Here is a 22,562-nt window from a genome sequence, read left to right as displayed (position 1 = left end):
CCGCTTCATTAATTCAACAACGACGGGACTCGTTTAAAAATCCAATCTTCACGCATGTTTATACATGCAGAAGAGTCTCGCGTCCGTTTCACTAGACTTCCATGCGAAAGACGATCAATCTTTCTTCGTATTGCATTTGGAAATGAGCACGATCTTCCGACAGAAATAAAGCCTGCATTCGAATCATATAGAAACAACATTGTGAATCTTTCACGAATTAAATTTCCGAGGATTTGAAACACACGTAGAAATATTTTTTCCCCCAATTTCTGCGGTTGATTACAAACTAAAGCACGTTCGTTTTTCCTCGTTTAGTCGTAATATATCTCGGCTAAGATTGCTATTTCTTTGTATGTATCTGCAGCACTGTGCAACAGCATTAGATTATCTAGCGCAAATGAAACTGTTTTACTTACAGAAATTAAAGCTGAGTAAAAGAATGTTATTGAAAGGAATTTTACAGAATAGAAATTTACTTCCACCGTTAACGTTTTACTTCTAGCATTTCTATTGACTCTTTCCAATTCCATTGGAAATTCTTACTTTTAAGGAAGATTAAATCCAGAAAATACTAATTGTATCGTACAATATGCAAAAATATATAAAATACCTAGAACACCAGAGTTATCTTTCAGCGGAGTAGTAACTTTTGATAAATGTAAAAAATCTCTATTTACAAAATGTCTCTTTAGTTATATCCAGAAGGAAAATACAAATTTGCGCAAACATTCACAATTTATAATACTTGGCTAGGTGCTCTATTCATTGCAATATTTTCAACAAATGTATGACCCAGAAAAAACCACGTGAAATCTTCAACATCTTGAAAATTCTCTTTCATACAATAGAGAGTGGAAACCTTCCCGAAACTGAGTTCGAGACTATTTGAGTTATGACTGTTGCACAGTGCGCAGTGTGGTATATGTCTCGACGATGGTTCGTAAATGCGGTACGTTTATCTTCTTCGTGATATTATGGCGAAACGAACGCGAACAAACGTACGAATTAGAGGTTAACGGGAGCCGCGATTGAACCTCTCGTCTCTGGCAACGAACCTCTGCAGCGTCGAGTGATCCAGCACGATCGAGATCGACAGATATATTCACGGTCTGTCCGGTATCGATCCCGTCGATCGTGAGGGTCGCTTACTGGAATACGGTACATCGCGTTTACACCGGCTACGATTGCTTCTCGTGTAAATAAAGGCGTGGTTTTAATTAAGCAACAAGGAAGTAACACAGGGAGGCTATAACACGTGCAATTACGTAACGAGGAAATATAATCATGTAAGAAGGTACATCTTAGACGAAATACAAGTACGTAAGTCGGTGCGTTTCGTAGGTAAATGCAAAGTCGATAAACTAAATGCAAAGGCAAACGAACGGTAATTATGACACTTTCAGAGATTACGATTTCTACTGGGGATTATTCCAAGACTCTGCGATACAAAGCGTTCATGGTAATTGCGTAGATTAATAGGATGCAGTGAGAAAGAACCGACTATTCCAAGAAAGCTCTTCGAACTGGTCCGAAAGTTATCACAGCTTAAGTTATCATGTGTAACTTTGTAGTGTCGCTACGGTTCGACGATGACGTTAAGATCGTATCTTGTTAAATTAGAACGAGCAGACATAGCAGTTCCTGCCAGATGAATTGACACGCTGGTTTTTTTTTTTTTTAAATAAGATGTTTTAATCGTTCCTTCTCAATTTAGAGAGACACATATCGAATTAAGGTCTGCATTGAATTAGTTACAGATCTGAATGTGGAACAAATGAAAGTATATATTTTCATAAGAAATAAATAAACTTGGTGCTACTTCCGAAGTCTCTGAATTGATTCCCAAAATTCATTAGATGCTTCACGCTCGATAATTTCTTTCCCGATTACCGTAAACCTTATAACCTCGTTCTATCCTAAATCCATCAGCTTTTTAAATAGCACGAAAGTGTTAGACACGTGTCCAGAGAGTGCTCAAACCAGCGTTACACAAAAGTGCACTACAAACTGCATGTTAAACTAATTCTATCCTTGTTCTTATCGTTCCACTCGCTCCACTTTCAGTCACTCGAACATAGTTGTCCTCTGCGTTGCTCGGTATGCAATTACGTCAAGCGTTACAGCCACGAGCTTCGGGGTTCGAGCCGGCAAAAAATTAATTGTCTCTAATCCACGCTGTCGTTTGAGCAACGACAACAAAGATCACTCGTGGCATCGGGCGAAACGAGCAAAAAGATTAGTCGAGAGCTTCTCGTTCAGCTGCATAGGCGTCAATGCGATCCAATCAATTTCCCTGTTGCTCGTAAGTCACTCGAGTGAGTTCCTCCACGTGCATATATCGACATACGGGTGTCCTTGTGGACGTGTTGCGCGAACAGGAATTACGTGATAGATAACGGTTAATCTTACAGCGTGATCTCAATGGCCAGATATCGACGTTGATAAAGGAAAACACGAGAGCAGAAGAAAGAAAACGCGAGACTAACTTTTCCCTAGGCCAATGTTTGACGCGATCGCCTCACACGATACGTTCCGTCCGGTTTACCTAATTAATTTAAGGGAAATCAGCATACCGTGTAATCGATTTATCACCGGAAATTTCAGTTCGTTACATATTGTGTTGGATTATTATTAATTGCCATGGGTAGATTAGAAACGCTGCCGAAGATATCTCGAAGTCAATTAGCTGGTGCGTCGTTCAAGAAAAAGTAGATACAAGATTCCGATAGGAAAATATCACTTATCGAAGACCGTAGGAGTTCCCCGTGACGCGACGCGTTTCATTGGATAGAGCGTAATTACGGGACGTTTAAACTGAAATTGATTAATGATCGTGGCCACGACTCGCCACTAATGCGCGATCGAGCTCTCGCTCGAAAAATATCGCTCTAGCATTTAACCGTAGGAATTATTTATCTACGATACCCCAGCCTTGTTCCGGCTGAAACATCAATTTGCATTCTTTCGATGACGTACAAGCCACGTGGCTTAATGGCTGCCTGCAAAAACATAGTGACCTCAAGAGTATGATATACTGCCGTGCTATTCAGGTTTATGGTTCACGTTATTTTTTTTTTTTTTAACTAGCTACCGATCTTTTTATTATGCCGACCAATTTTCTCTATCTACTGACTTTACGTAAGGCTCTAGATAAAACTAAAACGCCTAAAACGCTTAAATTACGGTTTAAATCGAGCTCATGTCTCTAAATAAACAATTTCTAATAAATTCCAGCTAAACAAAACTTATTGACTATTACGATGCCTGTTTTAATACCTCGCTAAAGAGATGATCCAGCTCTTTTCGTGACAGCTTTGCCTTCATCCCGCGAGCATTCCTCGCATCGAACTTGCCCAGAAGCCAACCGAATTACTCAGCCCGCTCGATCTCGAACCAAGACGAGACGGAACTTCTTTACAAGCCTTCTTTAACAGCCACTGTTGTTCTCCGCTTCTTCTTTTTTTCCGTGTAGACCTCTCTGTCGCGCTCTCAGAACTCGCTACTTCTTTTTAGATACACAAATAGTCGATGACGCGAGGCGAAAAATGCGACAGAAGGTCGCAAGCTAATGCCCGTATCGCACGATCGGTCTGCGCTTTTCGTTCGAGTCGACATAGTCGCGTCGACTGGTCTCGTGTCACTGGCTCTCCCTTCTCTGTTCGATCCACGAATTGGCTCGATAATAATTAACGAAACGTCGCATCGACGACGGAACGCGTCACGATGGATTCTGCAAACGAAATCGACGGATGTGACCAATCGTCGCCGCTGAAACGCGAGCACGACGAATTATATTCCGTCCTTGACGAACATGTCAGGGGCTCGAAGAGGCAGTTGCATCGCAATTTTTCGCTCGTCCGCAATTCCACGCCCTAAATTCGCGTGACTTCGCGCAGATAGGCCAGCAGGTCCTTGCGAAAGAGATATCGATTCGCCGCGTGTCCTCTTTCGCCGTGAAACGGCCGCTTTTACCTCCCGATGAAAACGCTCTGACGAAGCACAAACGCCGAGTGCCGATCTAATCCAAGTATTCGATGATCTGCAGATTTTACATGAACGTGAATAATACAGGTAAAATGGAGTTACAAGGAGATGAAAGGATGATCGGAAGATTATACGCGTAATACGAATGTAATAATCTTATTGTTATCGAAGGAATCGAAACTTTCCTGAATTCTTGGCGAACATCAGGTATCGTACAGAAAAAGATGATGGATTTGTGTGAGAACAAAGCGATGATTGATAGGACTTACGCGTGTAAATTAAATTCGATACCTGCATCGTTACTGGAGGATAAAATATTTAGTAATTTCACGATGAATCGCAAAGGCGGGGAAAATAGACTCGTGAGAAAGTGGAACGATAGTACTTGGGAGATTATGCGCGTAACGTGACAATCCTATTTCCGACGAAGAAAGTGAAGTCTGCTAGAATTTTTTATCCCACGAATCATAGACGTAATGAGAACATAATCGAGAGATTATATTTTTTATAAGTCGAAAGCGACCATTCTACTGTCATTGAAGAACAAATTATTCTGGAATATTCATGGTAATATATAGAGGCAGAAGAAATATACGCTCGTGAGAATACGAAACGATGATCGGGAGATCATATGCATAACGCGAACACGATCGCGATGGTCTTATTGTCATCGAAGAATGAGATCTTCGAGAATTTTTCATGAACACGATGAATTGTAGAGGCGGAAGAAAAATGATCTTGCGCCATGATAAAACTATGATCGAGGCAATACATACATCGAACGCGACAACTATCGTTGTTGGAGAACGAAATATTCGGGAATTTTTACCACCAATTGTAGAGGTGGTGGAGAAATAGACTGCGGAGGAGATGTGAACGATAATCGAAGAAGTATCAGCGTGTAACACGAACGCAATAATTCCATCGTCGTCGACGAAAGAGATCTTTAAGAATTTTTCATAAACGTGGAAAAGAATGGATAAGTTTTGTGCACGATATGAGTACAATAATTTTATTTGTCGAAGATTCGGATTTTCGAAAACTATCCACAATTCCAACAAATTGTAGATATGAAACAAGATGAACTAATATAAATATGAAACGACAGATTATATGTACAACACGTATACAATAATCTTATTATCGCCATGATAATAATAATAGATGGAATAATAATAATAATGGAAATATGAACTCGTGCGAAGGTGAAGGATTATGTGTGTAATTCGAGCGTGTAACAATCTTATCATCCAGAAAGAATAAGATCTTCGTAAACTTCCACTCAATATAACGTATTGCAGACGCAAAGAAGAATTGGCTGAGCGAGAAGGCGAAACGATGATCGAGGGATTATGTGCGTAACTCCATTGTCGTGTAAGAGCGAGGTGTCCGGGAATTCGGCAAGAGTTTAATTAAATTGGATCGATCCCTCACCGGGGAATTCCAAGCGTTCGATCCAATCTGCTATTTGGAGACCCTGTCAGCCTTCCAACGTAACTGGTCTCAACGCCCACGCGAAATTACCAGTCTTTTCTTCCCACCCTTTTCCCTCTCTTTCTCTCTCCTCCCTTAGACCGGTAACTTCCGCCGGTGGCATCTCGTATTTCAGACCGGTACTGGATTTCGATCTGCCAGCCATTGATACCGAGGACGGCGTATAAAACGTGTATGGTTTCTCAATGACACCGGAGAAATCGGTATGATCGAGATTCTCACGAGTTCGAGCTGACCGATTCTCGTTCGGAGATTCTTATCGATCTATCCGGAGATACTTTCTGCGGTATCGTTAATCTGTCTCGTAAATTCTCCAATCTGTCCGTGAGTATAGACAAATAAATGATCGAACCAAGCTGCACCACACACGCAGGAACGAAAGAAATTCGTCCAGGAATTCGTGGAATTCTTTATATTGCCCACCGCACTTTAAACGGAAACTTTCAGTCCTGGACAGACACTCTTCGATGATATCGAGCTGTCTGGAGAGCACAGCCAGCTATTTCATTTTGAGTAGGATGTTCTACTTTTAGTTCCGCTTCTAGATCGTTTTGTCGAATTTCTATTTGTCGCGCAAGCTTCTCGAGGGAAACTTTCATCTTTTGACACAACGTGCATCATTTCTTTCAACCTCTTCTTTGATACCGGAGACAAATTACTTTTTCAAAGATTCACTGTTTTCTCTATAGTCGGCCATGATCATTCGTCTACCAAATGTCACTTTGAAATTTCTTCATATCGCGTTTCATAATCAAGATTTGCTATGAAAAACGTTCAGACTTGTAATTCTTTGGTCTCGAGAAATTCGTAACTTCCGAAGAGTTTGAAGGGAACTTCGATCTTACATCGATATAATATTGGTTACTTTCTACAATACTTTTTTTTCCAATACCAAAGAACAGTATCCTTTAAAAAGTTCTGTATTTTCTTCCACCAACTATAATCATTAGATCATCAAATACCAGCCCCTTTCTCGTATAAAATTTTACAGTCGGGTTTCACCACAGAAAACAGTTGAAACTTATGATTCCCTACCCTAAAAAGATTCCGGTAATTTTAACCAATTCGAAGGAAACTCGACTTTCTCGATACAATGCAGAATATATATAGATTACTTTCCTCGATCTTCTCCAGAAACAATACGCTTTAAAAAATTCTTTACTTTCCTAGCTACCAATCACGATCATTAGACCATCAAACACCAGCTGCGAATTTCTCATATCAAATTTCACAGGCTTCGCTCCTAAAATCACTTTGAACCTTATACCCCCTGACTCAAGAAAAGGATTCCGAGCGAACCCATAATATTTAACGGTGAAAATTCTTCTGGGTTTTTTGATCGTCTTGCAACGACGGCATTTGTACGTTCTAAACTCGCAAAGAGATCCACGTGAGAACGAAGCCGGACATCTCTTGGCCGCATAGCTCGAGGGAGGATAAACGACCTCTCGCTCGGCAGAGATCGAGATTGCACCGGCGGCTGAAAAGCTCGCGAGATCTCGTGTACGGTTCTAATTTAACCGTTGGACGCCGTTTGTTCTCGGTGACAACGGCTTTGTCCCTTCTGCAAGAAATTCAGGTTACCCGGGTCGACGTGGTGGTGGCTCTTCTTCCTCCTCTCTCGGCAAAGCAGAGCCAGGAACCGATCGTTTGGCTTCGTTTCACGATACGCTGGCTTCACCTGCGCGCGCCTTGCGTGCTATAACCCGTTTCTCACGACGTTATCGTGCCACCGCGGGCACCCACGTTTCCCCGATAAAACAATATCGCCGTGTGGCTTTTTAACGAGCAACACAGCGGCAACTTTTATTTCGTGTCGTCGGTTCGTTGCGAAATCGACGCGGGCCGCCGAGGAACAATCGAGAGTTTCGTAACACGCGCGCTGCGAGCATCTGCACGCGTCGTGCGGTGAATAAACATCGACGTGGAAGTATACGTTGTCTGCCACCGAAAGCAGAATCGAACGTTTCCCCACATACAAGTTTCTACTTTGAAACGTAGATGTCTGCTTCAGCCATTTTAACACTGGAATTAGTGACGGCTGAGAAGGGAATTAGAATGGAGCTATATGAAAAAGAATGTACAATGAGGGGGCCTCCTCTGTTTTATGAAAGATAATGGAAATGTCTAAAAAAGCCAGCATTATAAATCCTAACACTTCCTTAAATATTATAACACTTGCGGTAAATTGGCTTGAAATTTTCCCACTGCGATTATGACAGTCGTGTCGTATTACGCTGTTAATTAAATATCGCGAGGTTTTATATAACGTGCATAGCATATTCATAGAAATGTTCTGTGGTAAGTGTTCGAATATTTCCGTGGTATACGAAAAATTATAAATTGGTTGTTTTCGCTAGCCTGAAGGTTCTAACATTAATGGTACGTGACGCATTAGATTCTAAGATAATTTTGGAATCTCTGACCACGCGTGCCCGACGATCATTGTAAATTTACGCGCGTCTTTCTTGACAAGGTCGCGCGATTTACGAGGTTAAAAAAACTCATTGGAAAATGTAGAACCTACTAGTGTCGAAGCGAATAACACATCATATTCAACGTTGCCACAACTTGACGCTCCATTTACGATATTTGTTCTCTTGGACAATTTGCATCACAAGTACTGCTTTCTAACGTTACAGGTATGAGAGGATTTATTCAATATATCTTATGCAGTTTGAAAAAGTTTAAGAATACCTATGTATGATATGAAGAATACTATGATAAATTATTTCTTTTTAAAACATAGAAATTTTTCTCTCTGATTATTTTCATAAATTTCTCGTACCTTAAAAAAAACAATATTAAATTGCAACGATCTAAACCCTTAATGGGTTACAGTTGAATTACTTTACAAGAACCTAAAGTACCTACGACAAGGTCCGAGACGTCAAGATTGCAAATTAGTCAGGCAGATTACGCAGTATACTTTAATCTGCTAGAAGTGACTAAGCCGTTTTATCCAATTCCACCAATATCATCACACATGAATCTACGCTACTTTCAACAGCGTGTATCTTATCAAAAATTCGAATCTTCGCTTAACAATGGTCGATGAGGTTGAAAAGAGAAACAAATCGTAACTTCGTCAGAGTGATTCATCACGGGAGACCGAACACTGAATTCTCGATCAAGTAGAACGATTGAGTACCTCGTTCGCGAGATGAGCAATCGATGGATCGTTTGACGCGCGTGCACGCGAAAACACGCAAAATGAACCGAGTTTCACACGAGCTCGAAGACGGAACTGTACGCTACGTGCTCCCGCATGTATCCGCGTACTACGACTGGCGAGCAGCAGATCGTGGAGCGCACGATCTGCTTCATCACCAACTCGTCCTCTCGTACGAGCCGGCGATATTCTTCGTAAATATTTATCCATTGCTCCGAGAGATAAATCTGTACAAACTATCTCGTATAGATATCGTAGCCAGGGAGCTTGCAACTTCCTTAATTTTTCAGTTTCCGCCGCACCACCGACGTACAGAACAATAAAATTTTTTACGAGTGACGTCACGATGCTAATGACACAGCTCGCCGATTCAGAGATCGACGGATCGGCTTAATTGAATTGAAAGCTCCTGCAGAGTGCTCGATTTTAATAGTGCTCTCTGGTGGCCGCCCCTGTGCCCCTCTTCAAATGCAATTTAATTATCGTGGAACGTTGCCCGCTCGTAAAAGCAAACGCACCGAGAGTCTCTCGCGAGGACTTAACGAAACGACGTTTCGAACGAGCGTAATTCGATCAAACGGGGCCAATTTTACCGACACAAGGGTTAATCGTTCACCGACACCGTTCGACGTTTGCAAATCTCCGGCCGACACTTTTGGTTCGTCGATGAATCAACAGCCACTCATGTGGACCTGTGATGTATAAAACGAGTGGAAAACGTATAAACATCGATATTGGAGACCTGGTATTGAAGATCGGGTAAACTACAAACACAGCACATCGACGTGAATATCACATTTTCGAATGGGAACGACGCGATGTGGCAGGCTACGGTTAGCTGGAACTGGCAATTTTCCGCTACTACGGAAATGCCCGTGGTCTCGAGACCTCTCATGCGACGAACGTGCGCTTACACGTATGCGCGTACCGCAACTGGCCGACCGCGCGAAGATCTCGCGGCACAAGAAGCTAGACCGTGTGTCGCATGTGCCGTTCCCCTGGTACACGCGGCTCTCCTCGCTCCAACGACCTCTTTGTCGTGGATCACTTCGTTGCGAATGCAGATCGCATCTATATACCTCTTCCTCGTCGAGTTTCTCGCGAGGGAATCGAAATTGAACTAGAACTCCGTAAACGAGAACAACTCCAGTCGTTTTGGGTGCTCAACTGGGTGTACTTTTACGAGAAACTTAAGCGTTATAAAGGAGAGTTTTTGAGAAACTTTCTACCAACTGTTCCATCGTACTATGGTACATGGAACATGGTACATACTATGGTACTATGGTACTATGGTACATCGTCAAACTTTTTCCAACGTGGATCAGTGTTAGGAACTTTGAAGGTTTAGGAACTTTTTTCTTTTTTCATACGAGAATGGTCGTAGGCTGTACATCTTCAAAGGATGAATCTTCATAACGAGTCTTCGCGTTGAAACGTCGCGCCGCTCGATTCTAATCGTCGAGGTTCGCTTCCTTCTTTATCGCCGCAGTTATCTTCGTAATTCCCGCAAATATTGTCGCGGTGGTTCATGTCGCGGGCATCGAGGAAGAGATCGGAGCGCAGGAACGTGGACGAGAGGGATCAGAGTGGGGACGAGACCATAAACTGCAGTAGAAGTTCCTGCAGTCGCAGCGATGCGGATTGAACGCCTGCTGTGCTTGCGTAACCAATCGGACCTTGTGCTTGGCGGCAAGAATTATGAACTCATGGACAAGAAATTGGTCCGGCTCGGGCCCAGTTCGTCCGTTCTGCACGAATATTCTACCACCCGTCGTCTTCAATTTTTCGGGATCTTTCATTGCCTTCTTTTTGGAAATATTGACTTTATAGGTTGAATGATCGCTCAAATATTAAAAACTAATGGAGAATTTCTTTTAGACATTGTTTATGCAACTTCGTGATATACCAATTTAAAGTATACCGTTTGGAAAGATTAAGCAGATTTTTAATGTTTGAAAAGATTAAATACGAACATAATACAAATTTATGACTTGTCTCAGCAATTATTCGACCATTCATAATCTGATATTCGATATCCTGATGATCAAGAGGTATTTTTGAAGCTCTTCCGTTCGACTTCGTGATGTTTCGGTTGAATATTTGGAAAAATTGACAAATTTATGAGTTGACTGAACGATTGTTCAGACATTAAACAGTGACGGAGAAATACTTTTACGGTTTGCCTGCGCAACTTTATGATGCATCGGTTTGATATTTACAGAGATCGGCAAATTTACAAATTGGTAAGAGATCGAGAAGTATTTATCAAGTTCATCTATGCAACTTCATGGCTTTGATCATTACGAAGGTAAATTTTCGTAGTTCGAATGTATAAATTGTACGGAGCCTCGTTTTGAATGGGCTGTCACTCCAGATTGATGTAACAACCGGTTCTTGGGTAAGTTGCCGTTCGTTGCTGCCAATGAAAGAGAACGTAATACGTTATTAGCGTCTTGGCGAACGCTTTAACAATCGGCCTTCGCAGGAACGGAAATTGCGATAACACCAATAACCGAGTAATCAAGATCGGCAGAGTCTACCGTAGCCAGATGTGGGGGGTACGATCAAGTGCAGCCTGCACGTGCGAATATTAAACAGTTGCTTCGTGACAAGCATTTGTACAGATATCAGCTATCTGTGCTTTTAATCATTTTTCGTCCTGTCAACTATAAAATGAAGATAACCTTCGAGTATCGAGGTACCTGTACACCGAGATTCATATAATAACGTCAAAACTTGCAACGTTGAAACTCATTTGGTTAACCTGATTTGCAGTACACGGAAAATTTTATAAAGCTTCCGTTGAAGCATGGCGAAGCATACTGGTAAGTAACAAACAACCTGCTAAATGAAATTTTGTCCTGTTAATAACATGTGAGTACTCAGCAAGTAGCGTCTGTATAATATGGTTTTTAGTCGTATTATATCAGAGTTTATCATATTCTCTTACTATCTTCAAATGTAATTTAACTTTTCAACCTGGAAATATTACAATTTTGCACAAACTGCTTTCTCCACTCGATGTTGTTTTAGTTACTTATATTAGATGGCAGCTCTTTTTATTTATACTTATTGGCGATCTTTTAACATGGAATTTAAATTGTATATTACACTAAATTAGTGAATATAATGCCATTGTATTCTCCAAACGTTTAAACTTCTCTTTACTTACTTCTATGCTTTGTACATGCCCCGGATACAGCGTCAATAGAAGTAGTTTCATTTCATGGAATTATGCGAATCTTAAACAAAATTTGCTCTACATAATACGAAAAATTAAACAAAATTTCTTCTACATAATTCCACAATTACGTTCTACTCCAAATCTTTATCGTAAGAATGTACCGTAAGGTAGGAATAATTGTACATAAGAATTTATAAATTTCCCTTGAAAAATTCTCATAATTAATCGATTAAATTACTAATAACAATTCGACATATACCGGTCTATGTCGAAGAGTAGATACAAAAATTCTCCAATTTTCTTTGAAAAGGCCGAATAATTAATCCACTAAATCCATCACACTTTTCTCGAAGATTCCAAGCAGCGTAGATCACAGTGCAGAATTCATTAAGGAAAGTCGGAGAAGTACCAAGCGAGAACCGCGTCGAACAGAAGAAGGTGGGCACGACACCCACGTTTGCCGACCACGTACAGGATATTTCAGCGTGGAAGAAGCGGAAAAAGGCTCCCCTCGTGCGACCCACGCGCGTGTAACCCGTGATACTCCGACGGGTAATGCACAATCGTTTGCACGAGGAGAACGAGTTCCTTTCTGACTGTGCCGACATATGTAAACACTGGCTCGGGGAGGATCGGCCCCCAAAGGGTAGACACACATCATCGAGGCCATCCTTCTGGCGAAGGAGTTGCGAACGTCGACCACTGCGCAAGGACGCGGCACAATGGAGTCATAAGGAAGTCGCCTCTGAGTTATGAGACATTGTTTCACTGACCTGTCTCTGCGGCATAATTGCATGCCGATCAGATTGTTCGCGGAATGCAATTTGTTTCTTTGGCCGGCTGGTATTCGTCGTGTGTTCCACTGCTTAATTAAAGCTCTCAACGACAATTAAAGTCCCAAAATGATTGCCTTTGGTTATTGTTCTCACTGAAGAACGGCTGGTGAAAGATGATTGAGAAACGGATGACTCAGGGGAAATTTTAATTTGCACAGCGCTGGCGAAAGTGTCATTGACATCCGCGGGTGCAGCTATGAGTGCTGTTGCGAGTTGGAGAATTTAATAGAGATACACAAAGTGAAAATTACTTGGCGATGAACTTATTTTTTTGCACGAGTTAACGATTAGCCTGAAGTCGGATTTTAGATGGAAGAATATATCGGCGACTGTGGTTCGCGGTCGAGGTGTAAAATATTATGCACCGTTATCGTTCATCGTAAAGTCGAGCAGCAGTTTTTCCATGAACGTTATCACGAATAACACTCGGTGTTTGCACGCGTATGCACGTTATTATGGCTTGGATTTTGACACTCGTACTGTCGTTCGTTTTACGAATCAACAAACGAGTACAACGTTGAGCTGCTCTTTCGAAAATGTTATAATAAACTTTGAATTTCATTGCAAAATGCAAAATGTATGAAAAAATGATCCCTACAACCATGGACACTTTGCATAGAAAATCTTTTCATTTCGTTACGGATTGAGAAAACAAAGTATCAGGTTTTATTCCAAGTAGAATCAGACGATCGGTGCCAGACATCATACGTTTTTCGTGCCACCATCGTAATACTCGAATGACAGAGACCCAAGAGAAGGAATGCAAATACCAAAGAACACTGTATACTTTGCTTCCACACACACACCCACGTGGGTGGCAAACCAAAGTGGGTGGCTGAGCCGATTGGTTGATCTGCGGGGAGTTGAAGTATCAAAGCTGAAGTGTTCACCGCGTTACGAACACTACGGGCGAGCCCGTAACCTTTTCGTTTTCCATTCTTTCGACCTTCGAGACGACGAGGTGAACAGCCCACGATCTTGAAGCGGACTATAGTCGATCGAGAATAGCTCTCGACAGTTTTACGGGTTCGAAAGATTATTTGTTCAAGCGAACGTTATAGCTCGCGATTTCCTGTTATTATCAAATTCCGGATAGATACATCAGAAAATGTTTCAGAATTTTGGAAATCGATGTTGATAAATTCTACGAGAATTTCAGTCTTTTGCATTCTTTTTCACTCTTTCTCGTGTACCCGATTTCTCAATGCGTGCTTTAAGATTCGCTTCGCAAGATTCTCGAACAACAAAGCATCTTTTAATCTTTGTCCCCAACTATACTGCCTTCGATCATTCAGATCGTTCCCCGGTACCGTTCAAGCAAACGAGCAACAACATCCGGCCGAGCTTAGCAGAGGCGATAAAGCTGGTGGTTGATCGTTTAATCGCCGATCAAAGCCCCTCTTCTCGCTCAATTACGGGATTTGTCTTTGCCGTCGTAGCTCGAATAAAGAATGAATGAATTCTCGGTCGTCCCGGTAGACCGTCGCTTATCTTCGCGGTAGTACAACCAAAGCTATCCCATGTTTACTCTCGATAAGGTACGATCGATAAGGGGCTGCACAAGTCGACGTCTCTACTGACCCACATATACGACCTCGTCTATGCAAATGGGAAAGATAAAAAAACGGAAACGATCCTTTGGGATCCTTTTAGCTTCCAAGAAGCAACGTTTTCAGGATGAGACGCGATCCCACGAATTTTGTTTCGAGGACGATCAAACATAATCGATCGAGACTCCCTGACCCAATTCTGCGTCATGAATAATAACGAGAGGCCGGATCACCTTTGAGTTACGACTTTCTTCGGCCACATCTTGAACGTTTTACGCCTTAACCCACTTCGACGGGACTGCCTGGTCGGAGCTGTGCGCTCCACCCGACCGATCGTGTTTGTTCTTCTTTATTTTGCTCTCTTTCGGTCGGAAGGTTTATCAAGCGTGCGTGCGTTCCTCTCTGGAACTCGTCGCGACGAACATTTTTTTTCCGGCACCTCGGCCTGTGCATGCACGATCGTTGCAATAAGAAAAGAACGAACGATTGCACTCGATTGACTTTAGCTTTGGCCAAGTGTTGGTCGTCGTCTCGAGTGAGAGAAAGAGGAGGCCACTTCGATCAAGGGGTTCTCCTCTCTGGTTTGTCACGATCGATCAGTTATATAAACTACAGGTCGTATACACTTCGTGTATAACGTGTCATATTTTTATATCGACGACTTTACACTTCTTTGGCGCGTTCATAGCTGTTTTTCTTGAATCTCTGGAATGCACCCTTTGGAATTTTAGAATCTCCTACAATCTCTTTTCGTGATGCGTATTTCGCTGCTATTTTCGTTTCTTTCTGTGGTGTCTATTTTCATTCATTTTCTAATGTAAGTATTAATACTGCTCTTGAAATTTCTCTTGCAGACTCTCCATGTACCTTTTGTTTGCTCTTTTATTGCTGGAATTCCTCTTTCTGGTATCCATTCAATGCTTTTTTCTCTCTAGAATTCCTTTCTTGGTTTGTTCTTTATTGCTAATATTCCTTTACTGGTATTTCCTTGATGTTTCCTTTCTCCTTTCCTGACGTCTTTGCTTTGTTCCTTCTTACTGAAATTCCTGTGCTTCGTGTTTTCTTTTCTTACGAATAATTATTGCATCAATGGGCATCGTTATTTAATGCCTCAATTTAGAACTTTACTATATCGTAAAAAATTTTGTCCACGAGTATTCAAGCTCCTATGCAGGTATTTTAGTTTATCCCGTACATCAAATGAATTTTTTGCAAAGGTATTACAAACCGCTATTTGCCTTCTGCAATCGGTCACGGGCAATTTAGGAATTTGTACCCTTCTCTTCGTGAATATTAATTATTCAGACTAAATGGAATTAAACGTATATGATTGAAAACCCCGTTGTGAGTGATGCCTAATATCAATCTGGCGGAGGCTGAGAGATCTCAGCCTCTTCTAGATAGAAGAGGCCTGACAAGAAGAAGAAGAGCGGAGGGATGAGAGGTGAAGCCAGGTGAGGTTGTTCGCCGATGTTATGGTAGCCACGGCTTCAAGGTCGTCGGGATCACCACGAGGACGTATCTGCTGCGCCAATCAGGGCTCGCCAGAGCCGCGCGATCCTTTGAAAAACTGTGGCCGCGTGTTACGTTTTTGTTACGCGGTCCCTAGCCGCCTGCCATTAAGAATGCGAGCAACACTCAGGAAACCTCGCGTTTCTTCTTGATCGTTACATCAGCGAATCTCTTCAACTCGCCCAGTAGCCATTAATCTTTCGGTGGCTTTCTGAATTATTCAGCTGTTCCAATTGTGAAAAGGTGTCGGTCTAAATCCCTCCATTCACTTCAATTTCTCTATACTAATTCCTGATATTTATTTTCCACCGCTTTGAAACTCACGGTTTACCATTTTATCCGTGACATTTTTATAGGCGATTAATTACAAAATAATACGCCATTGAGTGCGTGTTTCACGTTGGGATACGAGTACAGTTACAAACAGAATTAACATAACCAGCCGACAGAGGTGAAGAACGAAAGTGGACGAATTGCTTTCTTCCAAATGAACGTTCCAACACGGCCACCTTTTTCATCGTTGTCATTGCAAACGAGGCTCGTTAGGGCGGACTGTTTCGCGTCTAGGTTTCCGTTTAATTGGCAGGCCGAGCCAGTCAAGAATCTCTCTCCTCTTTGCCGCTCTGAAATTTCTCGCCATTGGTCCTGGGTCGTTGCGTCGGAGAACGCGAGATAATTAATTGTTTTTCAAAAGACAACGCGGCTGGCCATATTATTTATCGCGAACGAAACGACGGCCACCTTGTAAATAAGACGCTCGGCGAGCAGAAGGGGAGATTTAAAAGGGTTCGATGCCGAGCGTGAAATAATTCAGACGCTTTACGATTCTCCCTGGCTACCTTATGGTAATGAAACATCTTCTCCGCACCAGTCAAACAAGAAAGCAAAAAAGAAAAAGAGGAAAGAAAAAAATAAATGAAAGTAGAAGAAGGAAACGATGGTTCGAGAGGTGAGATCGGCACGGTTGTAAAATAACCGTGTAACAACAGTGGGTATTTTACAGCGACACGCTGGTCACCATAACGGGATCGTCGTTATCATCTGCAAGGATCAACGATTCCGCCACGAGGGAATTACGGTTACGTCAGTGCGTTCTGCACGCCTACGTGTTCCCGAATGTCCATTCATATTTTCAGCAGTGGCGATCATCGATCCGACGTGCGACAAGATGTCGCGGTTTTTCCACTCGAAAGAATCTATCTCGATCACTTTCTCTTCCGGTTGTCGTTGACACAAAAGGTGATCGAACGAGAGAGAGAAAGAGAGAGAGATTTCGTGAGTGTACATGCAGATCCGAGAAGTAACGAACGATCGATCGATATGTTGGCCGCCAGGAAACGTCCAGGCAGATATCGTCGTGTCGGCTTGTCTCTCGTTAAGGTTCACTTCACCCTGATTACGAGAGAAAGAGATGCATCGTTGGTGAGTTACGTACGCGTGTACGGCACGTTCTGATTTTCATTGGTCGCGGGCAATTTCTCATCGGTCGGCTTCGACAAGTGCGATGCGCGCCGCGATAAATCTGCCTTCGCATTAGCGGCCAGATCGATCTAGAAACCGGCGGCAAGAAATTGCTGACGCGGGATACTATGCGTCGTAATAATGCTCAGCGTCTTGCCGACACATAGATCATTCGCAGCCTTTCTAATTTCGCAGATAAAACTTTTCGAATTAATATTAAACGCTATATATCTTGTTGTTTATCCCGGTACATTTCAGCTTCCTTCTTTCCATTCGTCTTTCTCAGGAGATTCTACAGTACGCTAACGAATAAAAGAGTCTTGCGTCTTATTTCGACGTTAAGAAGAACTCTTCACAATTCTAAGTAGAATAGAACTGTATAACAATAGAAACTTCTCTTAGAACGAACAGGAACCTAGAAATCCTTGAGTGAACTATTGTTACGTCAAAAGCAATATCTTCGATGTTTTTTACTTATTTATTCATTTACAAAGAAAGTATACGCATAATCCCATAACGATCCAAAGCGAGATACGATTTAGTCATTATCTCGGCAACTAAGGCGACTGATAAGAAAAGTGAGAAGTTACGTAAGCATTATAATCGTTCGATTAAAACGGTAAAGGGAATCGTACAAAGTGCAATAATATTCAAACTTATGCTGATTTCTTTTAAGAGAATTAATATATATTTTGTAGGAAGCAGATCGGATTCCACAATCTGAACCAGTTATTCCAGAATAGACCGGACCAATCAACAAGGAGATGATCCGGCGGCGCTCTCGTGTTATTGAAAAATTTGAAAGAATTTACCAGTGAACATAAAACATCTTCCTGTATACATCTATACAGGCACCATGGTACACAAGCTTCGTAGGTAAGAGCCGAAGAAGTGGAAGATATCGAACGCATCATCGTTTCTCGAACGTCGTTAAATCAATTCGCGCCAGAGGCAGGCGTTCGACCGTGACAGCCAGCGTGAATCCTCTCGTGCCCGTCGACACTTGTAAACGTAGCTTTAAGGTTACCGTGGGGTGTATACATGCTACGACAAAGTGGCCATGGTGTTCGCGGTGTAACGGCCGTGTGGTTACCGGTTTATCGCGCGAGAATGCCTCCACCAGGCGCAGATGCACACAATGAACAACCAGAGGCACGCAACTACTCCGAACATGGACAAACTCGAACGATTTTCCACCGTAAAGTCGAGCCTACAGGCAACGAACGACGCAGGCTGATTAATATTTCTAATTGCCTATCCCGGCTTCTTCTCGCCTAGCTAGTCCCCAGCCTGGCAATTAGCTTAGGTACCTCGTAAACGCCATAAATGATACCTTCTATCCGCCTCGTTTAATCCAGCTCTTGTTACACGACCGACGCGAGGCTGATGGCTGGGCTTGCACTGATCGATGATCTAGGATTTTCGGTCCTTTGGCATGATGGAGGGTCTGATCTTGTGCTAGTTGTCCATGAAATTTCAACGTGATAAAGAGATAAGCGAAGCCTGCTGTTAAATATTTTGATGTTTTACGGAATTTTAGATTGTGGAAACGATTATAGTTGTAAATTAAAACATTAATCTCCTGAGAGATAATAGAGAGATAAGCGTTTAATTAGCTCCAATTACATTTGAGACAATGTTCTTGGGTGTAGGAAATTCATTAATAGTTTATCTCATTCTCAATAATGATACTGTTTCTCTTCGAAAATTACTATATAATTACTGTAAATTCGTCTCTTAGAAAGTTAAATCATTTATTGATATACCCAACGATATAATTGCGTCGAATACCATACTATACATTTTGTAGAAGCAGTTTCAATCCTGAACTGCAAAATTAATTGCTGAATTGGCGTGTTGCTTACAGTCTTTTATCAAAAGCATAAGGTATTATATTGCTTCTCGCTTAATAACGATCATCGCATTAATAAAACTGAATCATCGGCAGCTGTCAAAGATTAGAATGCACCTTATCAAATGATACTCGAAGTCCTCGAATTCAAAAAAATTATCTCAAGGTACATGTTCCGACTCTCGTAAACTTTAGCTTCTAATGAAATTTTACGATCACATTATACCCATAGCATACTACGTTAGAAATGATCTTCCACGTCGATAAGACCATAAAATTCGGTTGGACTGAAGCTAATCTTGGTGAGGCACGGATCGATACGATTTCTCATCGGCGAACGTCACGATTCCATGCGTGCCCCTTTGGTATCAGCGCATTAACCACGGACAGGCTAATGAAGCACAGATATCCATGCATACATCGGTAACGACCGATTCCCCATTGATCATACGCAGAAATTACAAGCCACGGGGGTAGGAATTTCCGATCGATATGGTGGCTGCCTCTCTCTTTATTCATGGAGGTTGATTAATAATCGTATATAATCTCCCGATCCGAATCCCAACCTTCTTGCTATCTTCATCTCGTCCGTTCGTAATCATTCACCCTCTTGAGTACCGGCAATTAACGTCAAACGACGTTTCGCGCTCGTCACGCTGGATAAGAGCCTATCCTCCGTTAAATCGTTCTTCGCGAACCAACGCACAGAGCCACCAGCTATCCATTTTTCGTCTTTATTTCTCCGATGTTGACTCCGACGAAGTAACACGAAAGTCTGGAAACTGGTCGTAGATCGTCGAGTCGGTAGATCGCCCACGCGGATCACTGGCACGCAGGCGAGCAGTCTAATCGATGCGTGTACACCGCGTAAAACTCGCGACCAGCCTGATTAATAGTCGCAATCATTATCCGGCTTCCTTTCTACGTTATACCAAAGACTGCTCGTTCCTGTTTCTGGCCGCGGATGCCGGCTATAACGCGATCGTCCCGCCATTCGTCGAGTCGAGCGTGACTCGTAATGAAAGTTTGTAATTAGCGTCGTATGGCGCTTCAAGGGAGCCACGTTTATAATAAGGAACCGATCCAGCGGCGGTTTTCCTAACGCGCCGTTTGTTAGGATCCCTTTCTTCCTTCCAAGACTAGTACACGTTAGTTCCAACTACGGACAACGTGATATTAGCCGGTGACTAACTGCCGCTCACGGACACGATAGATCGGCGTATAAGCGGCTTGGTAATAGAGCGATTCCTTCGCCGTCATTTCACGACCACCGCGGAACGTTCGTTCCGACAGAAGGGCGTAGATGCAAGACTTTTATCTCCATTTCTCGACAGATAACGTTGCTCGATTATCCTTGATCGTTCTTTGTTTGTGTTGGTTGTGTTTGCTGAAATCGTGAGCAGAATATGATGAAATTTCATTAAAATGACTTCATCGGGGGTTAACACAGGGGAAAATCATTTATAATGCAGCATTCAGTGGACAATTAGTATAACTGTTTTGTTTCACAAGTCAGGTAAGTATAGGATACGATACATAGGACATTCACAGAGAGATTCGTGTAGAAAAAGAATCTTCGGAAAAATGACACAGGTGTTTTTGGAGTATGAGCATGCGAGGATGATATTTTAAGTTCGCAAGCTTTTCGAGTCGTATTTGAATCTTTATTACACTCTGATTTTATGTTTCAATTCTCTTATAGAAACCCTGTTTTATGTTTGTGTCTGCTCCATTGTTTGAAGAAGCTTGGAACAGTTTGATCAAGACAACACGACGCTCGACAAAGATAGGATTAATTACCTGCCATGCAATTTTAAGTTTCTTCTTTTCGTTCGGGTTTCTTCAATATTCGATTGAAATTAGGTTAGTCGGGTATTGGAAGCTCATCTGAAATCTACGACTCGGTTGATTCGTTCCTTTCTACCGGGCAGCGTTAAGTCGGAACGTCGGTAATCAACTCGAAGTTCGATTCTCTCATGGAACAGAAAGTAAGGGAGCGTTCTCGCTGAGTAAACTTCAAATAATCGAGGGAATTCTTTCGCAGGCTTAATCGCCCAACGAATCGGGGATCGTCCCGGTAGAAAAGTTAAGTATCATCTACAGGAGAAAAAGTTCCTCAGCTCTCTTTAAAGGTAATCGATAAAGTAAGAAAACATTCTGGTTCGACTGTTGGTCTTGATTTACCTTTAGCTTCTTACTCTCTTCGTTACCTTTAACTGGCGACTTTCGTCGAAATATATTCGAAAACGAACGATTCGCAAAATTATCGAGCAGATTCTCCAGCTATCTGTATCAATCTTTTAGAGAAGATAAATGTAACACGATGCAAGAAATACTCAAGTTGGATCAATCGACTGACCAAAGGCAAGACAATCGATGACCTGACTACCGAATCGACTGACGAATCTAGCCTACGAAGAATCTCATTGGTCAGAAAATTTGACAGCGGACAGACACTGCCACACCCTGGTTAACGTCTAATCGCATTAAATAGTTCGCTGTCTACCAATTGGTCACGTCCCGAGCTCGTCCAATGCCACACCAGGGAGATTCACGGTTAACTCCAACCCGTCACCGATTAGATACCATGTAGATGCTGCTTACTGTCGATTACTTGACTTCGAACTTTCCGCATCACCTGCGATCGCGATTACGATACGCTATCGTGATTTAAATTCGTACATAGTACGAATATTTACCGATAATACGTATCGAGTATGAACGATTATTCAGTATGAAAGCCTTTTTTCAGACATTAGCAATTTTAACGAGAATGGAAATGGTAAACTTTTTCCGTGAGTGCCTATCGTCTTTCGAGAGCGATCTCTGATATTCTCTGGCTGGATTTCTCTTTTTTTCAGCTTGCTCTTTCCTTTCGTCGCCAGGCAAGTGTTAATGACGCTAATGCATCGACCTCGGACAGAACGAACCTGTGGCACATCAATATTCATTAGCACTTCGTTCCACCGACCGAATAATTCCATGTGCCCACGGCCTATCCCACAAACCTACTGTGTACACGCGCGTTCATCGCGTGTGAACCCGACCATCGTTTCAGAAGAATCCTTTTCGGACGACGATTTACGCGATTACCATGAACACGTGTTTACTCGCCTGTCTGAGTTATTATGCTGAGGTGAAAGAGTGACAGGAATCTCATACATCAAGGTAGAACTAACTTCATCTATCACCAAAATCCTTACCATTGTGAGTCACACCAAGTAAAATACCAAAATATTGGAAGTATTGCACGAAGACAAAGTGCAACGCCAACGAACTACAATTTCACAATGCAATACAAGATTTTCTTATTTTATAGGGAAAATTAAAATTTTTTCTCTTTTTAGAAAAGTGAAAGGTGTTAAATTCTTTTCATTTTCTTCGAGAAACATCTAATCTTCAGTGAAAAAGCAGCAGAAACTTTGTACGATTTTGTATCTAACACAGAGCTGATTTCAAAATCTAATTGATTTCAAAATCGAATCTAAATCCTAATCAATTTTTATTTCTCAAGGCA

The 22,562-nt window shown here is 42.0% G+C and overlaps 1 protein-coding gene and 1 long non-coding RNA gene across 16 annotated transcripts in view; one reads left to right on the top strand and one right to left on the bottom strand.

Annotated features, from left to right (window-relative positions):
• LOC100644032 (tensin-1) overlaps window positions 1–22,562 on the bottom strand; it is a 180,520-nt gene that overhangs the window by 80,831 nt on the left and 77,127 nt on the right. Inside the window, exons 1-2 of one of the 15 annotated variants that reach the window (XM_048411615.1) lie at window positions 9,393–9,534; window positions 3,277–3,730 (exon numbers count right to left, since the gene is read on the bottom strand). The exons of 8 other annotated variants lie outside the window; for them this stretch is intronic. In XM_048411615.1, coding sequence (XP_048267572.1) covers window positions 3,277–3,324 — 48 coding nt within the window. In that variant the 5' untranslated portion in view covers window positions 3,325–3,730; window positions 9,393–9,534. 6 more of the 15 variants (XM_048411616.1, XM_048411614.1, XM_048411617.1 and 3 more) reach the window with 6 other exon arrangements.
• Window positions 11,197–12,339, top strand: LOC125386245. The gene is made up of 3 exons (XR_007226220.1): window positions 11,197–11,348; window positions 11,426–11,475; window positions 12,188–12,339. It is a non-coding gene; the product is annotated as an uncharacterized LOC125386245 (long non-coding RNA).

This window comes from Bombus terrestris, chromosome 13 (genome assembly GCF_910591885.1).
Source record: "Bombus terrestris chromosome 13, iyBomTerr1.2, whole genome shotgun sequence".
NCBI classification, from domain to species: domain Eukaryota; kingdom Metazoa; phylum Arthropoda; class Insecta; order Hymenoptera; family Apidae; genus Bombus; species Bombus terrestris.
This window is presented reverse-complemented; position numbering and strand designations above follow the sequence as displayed.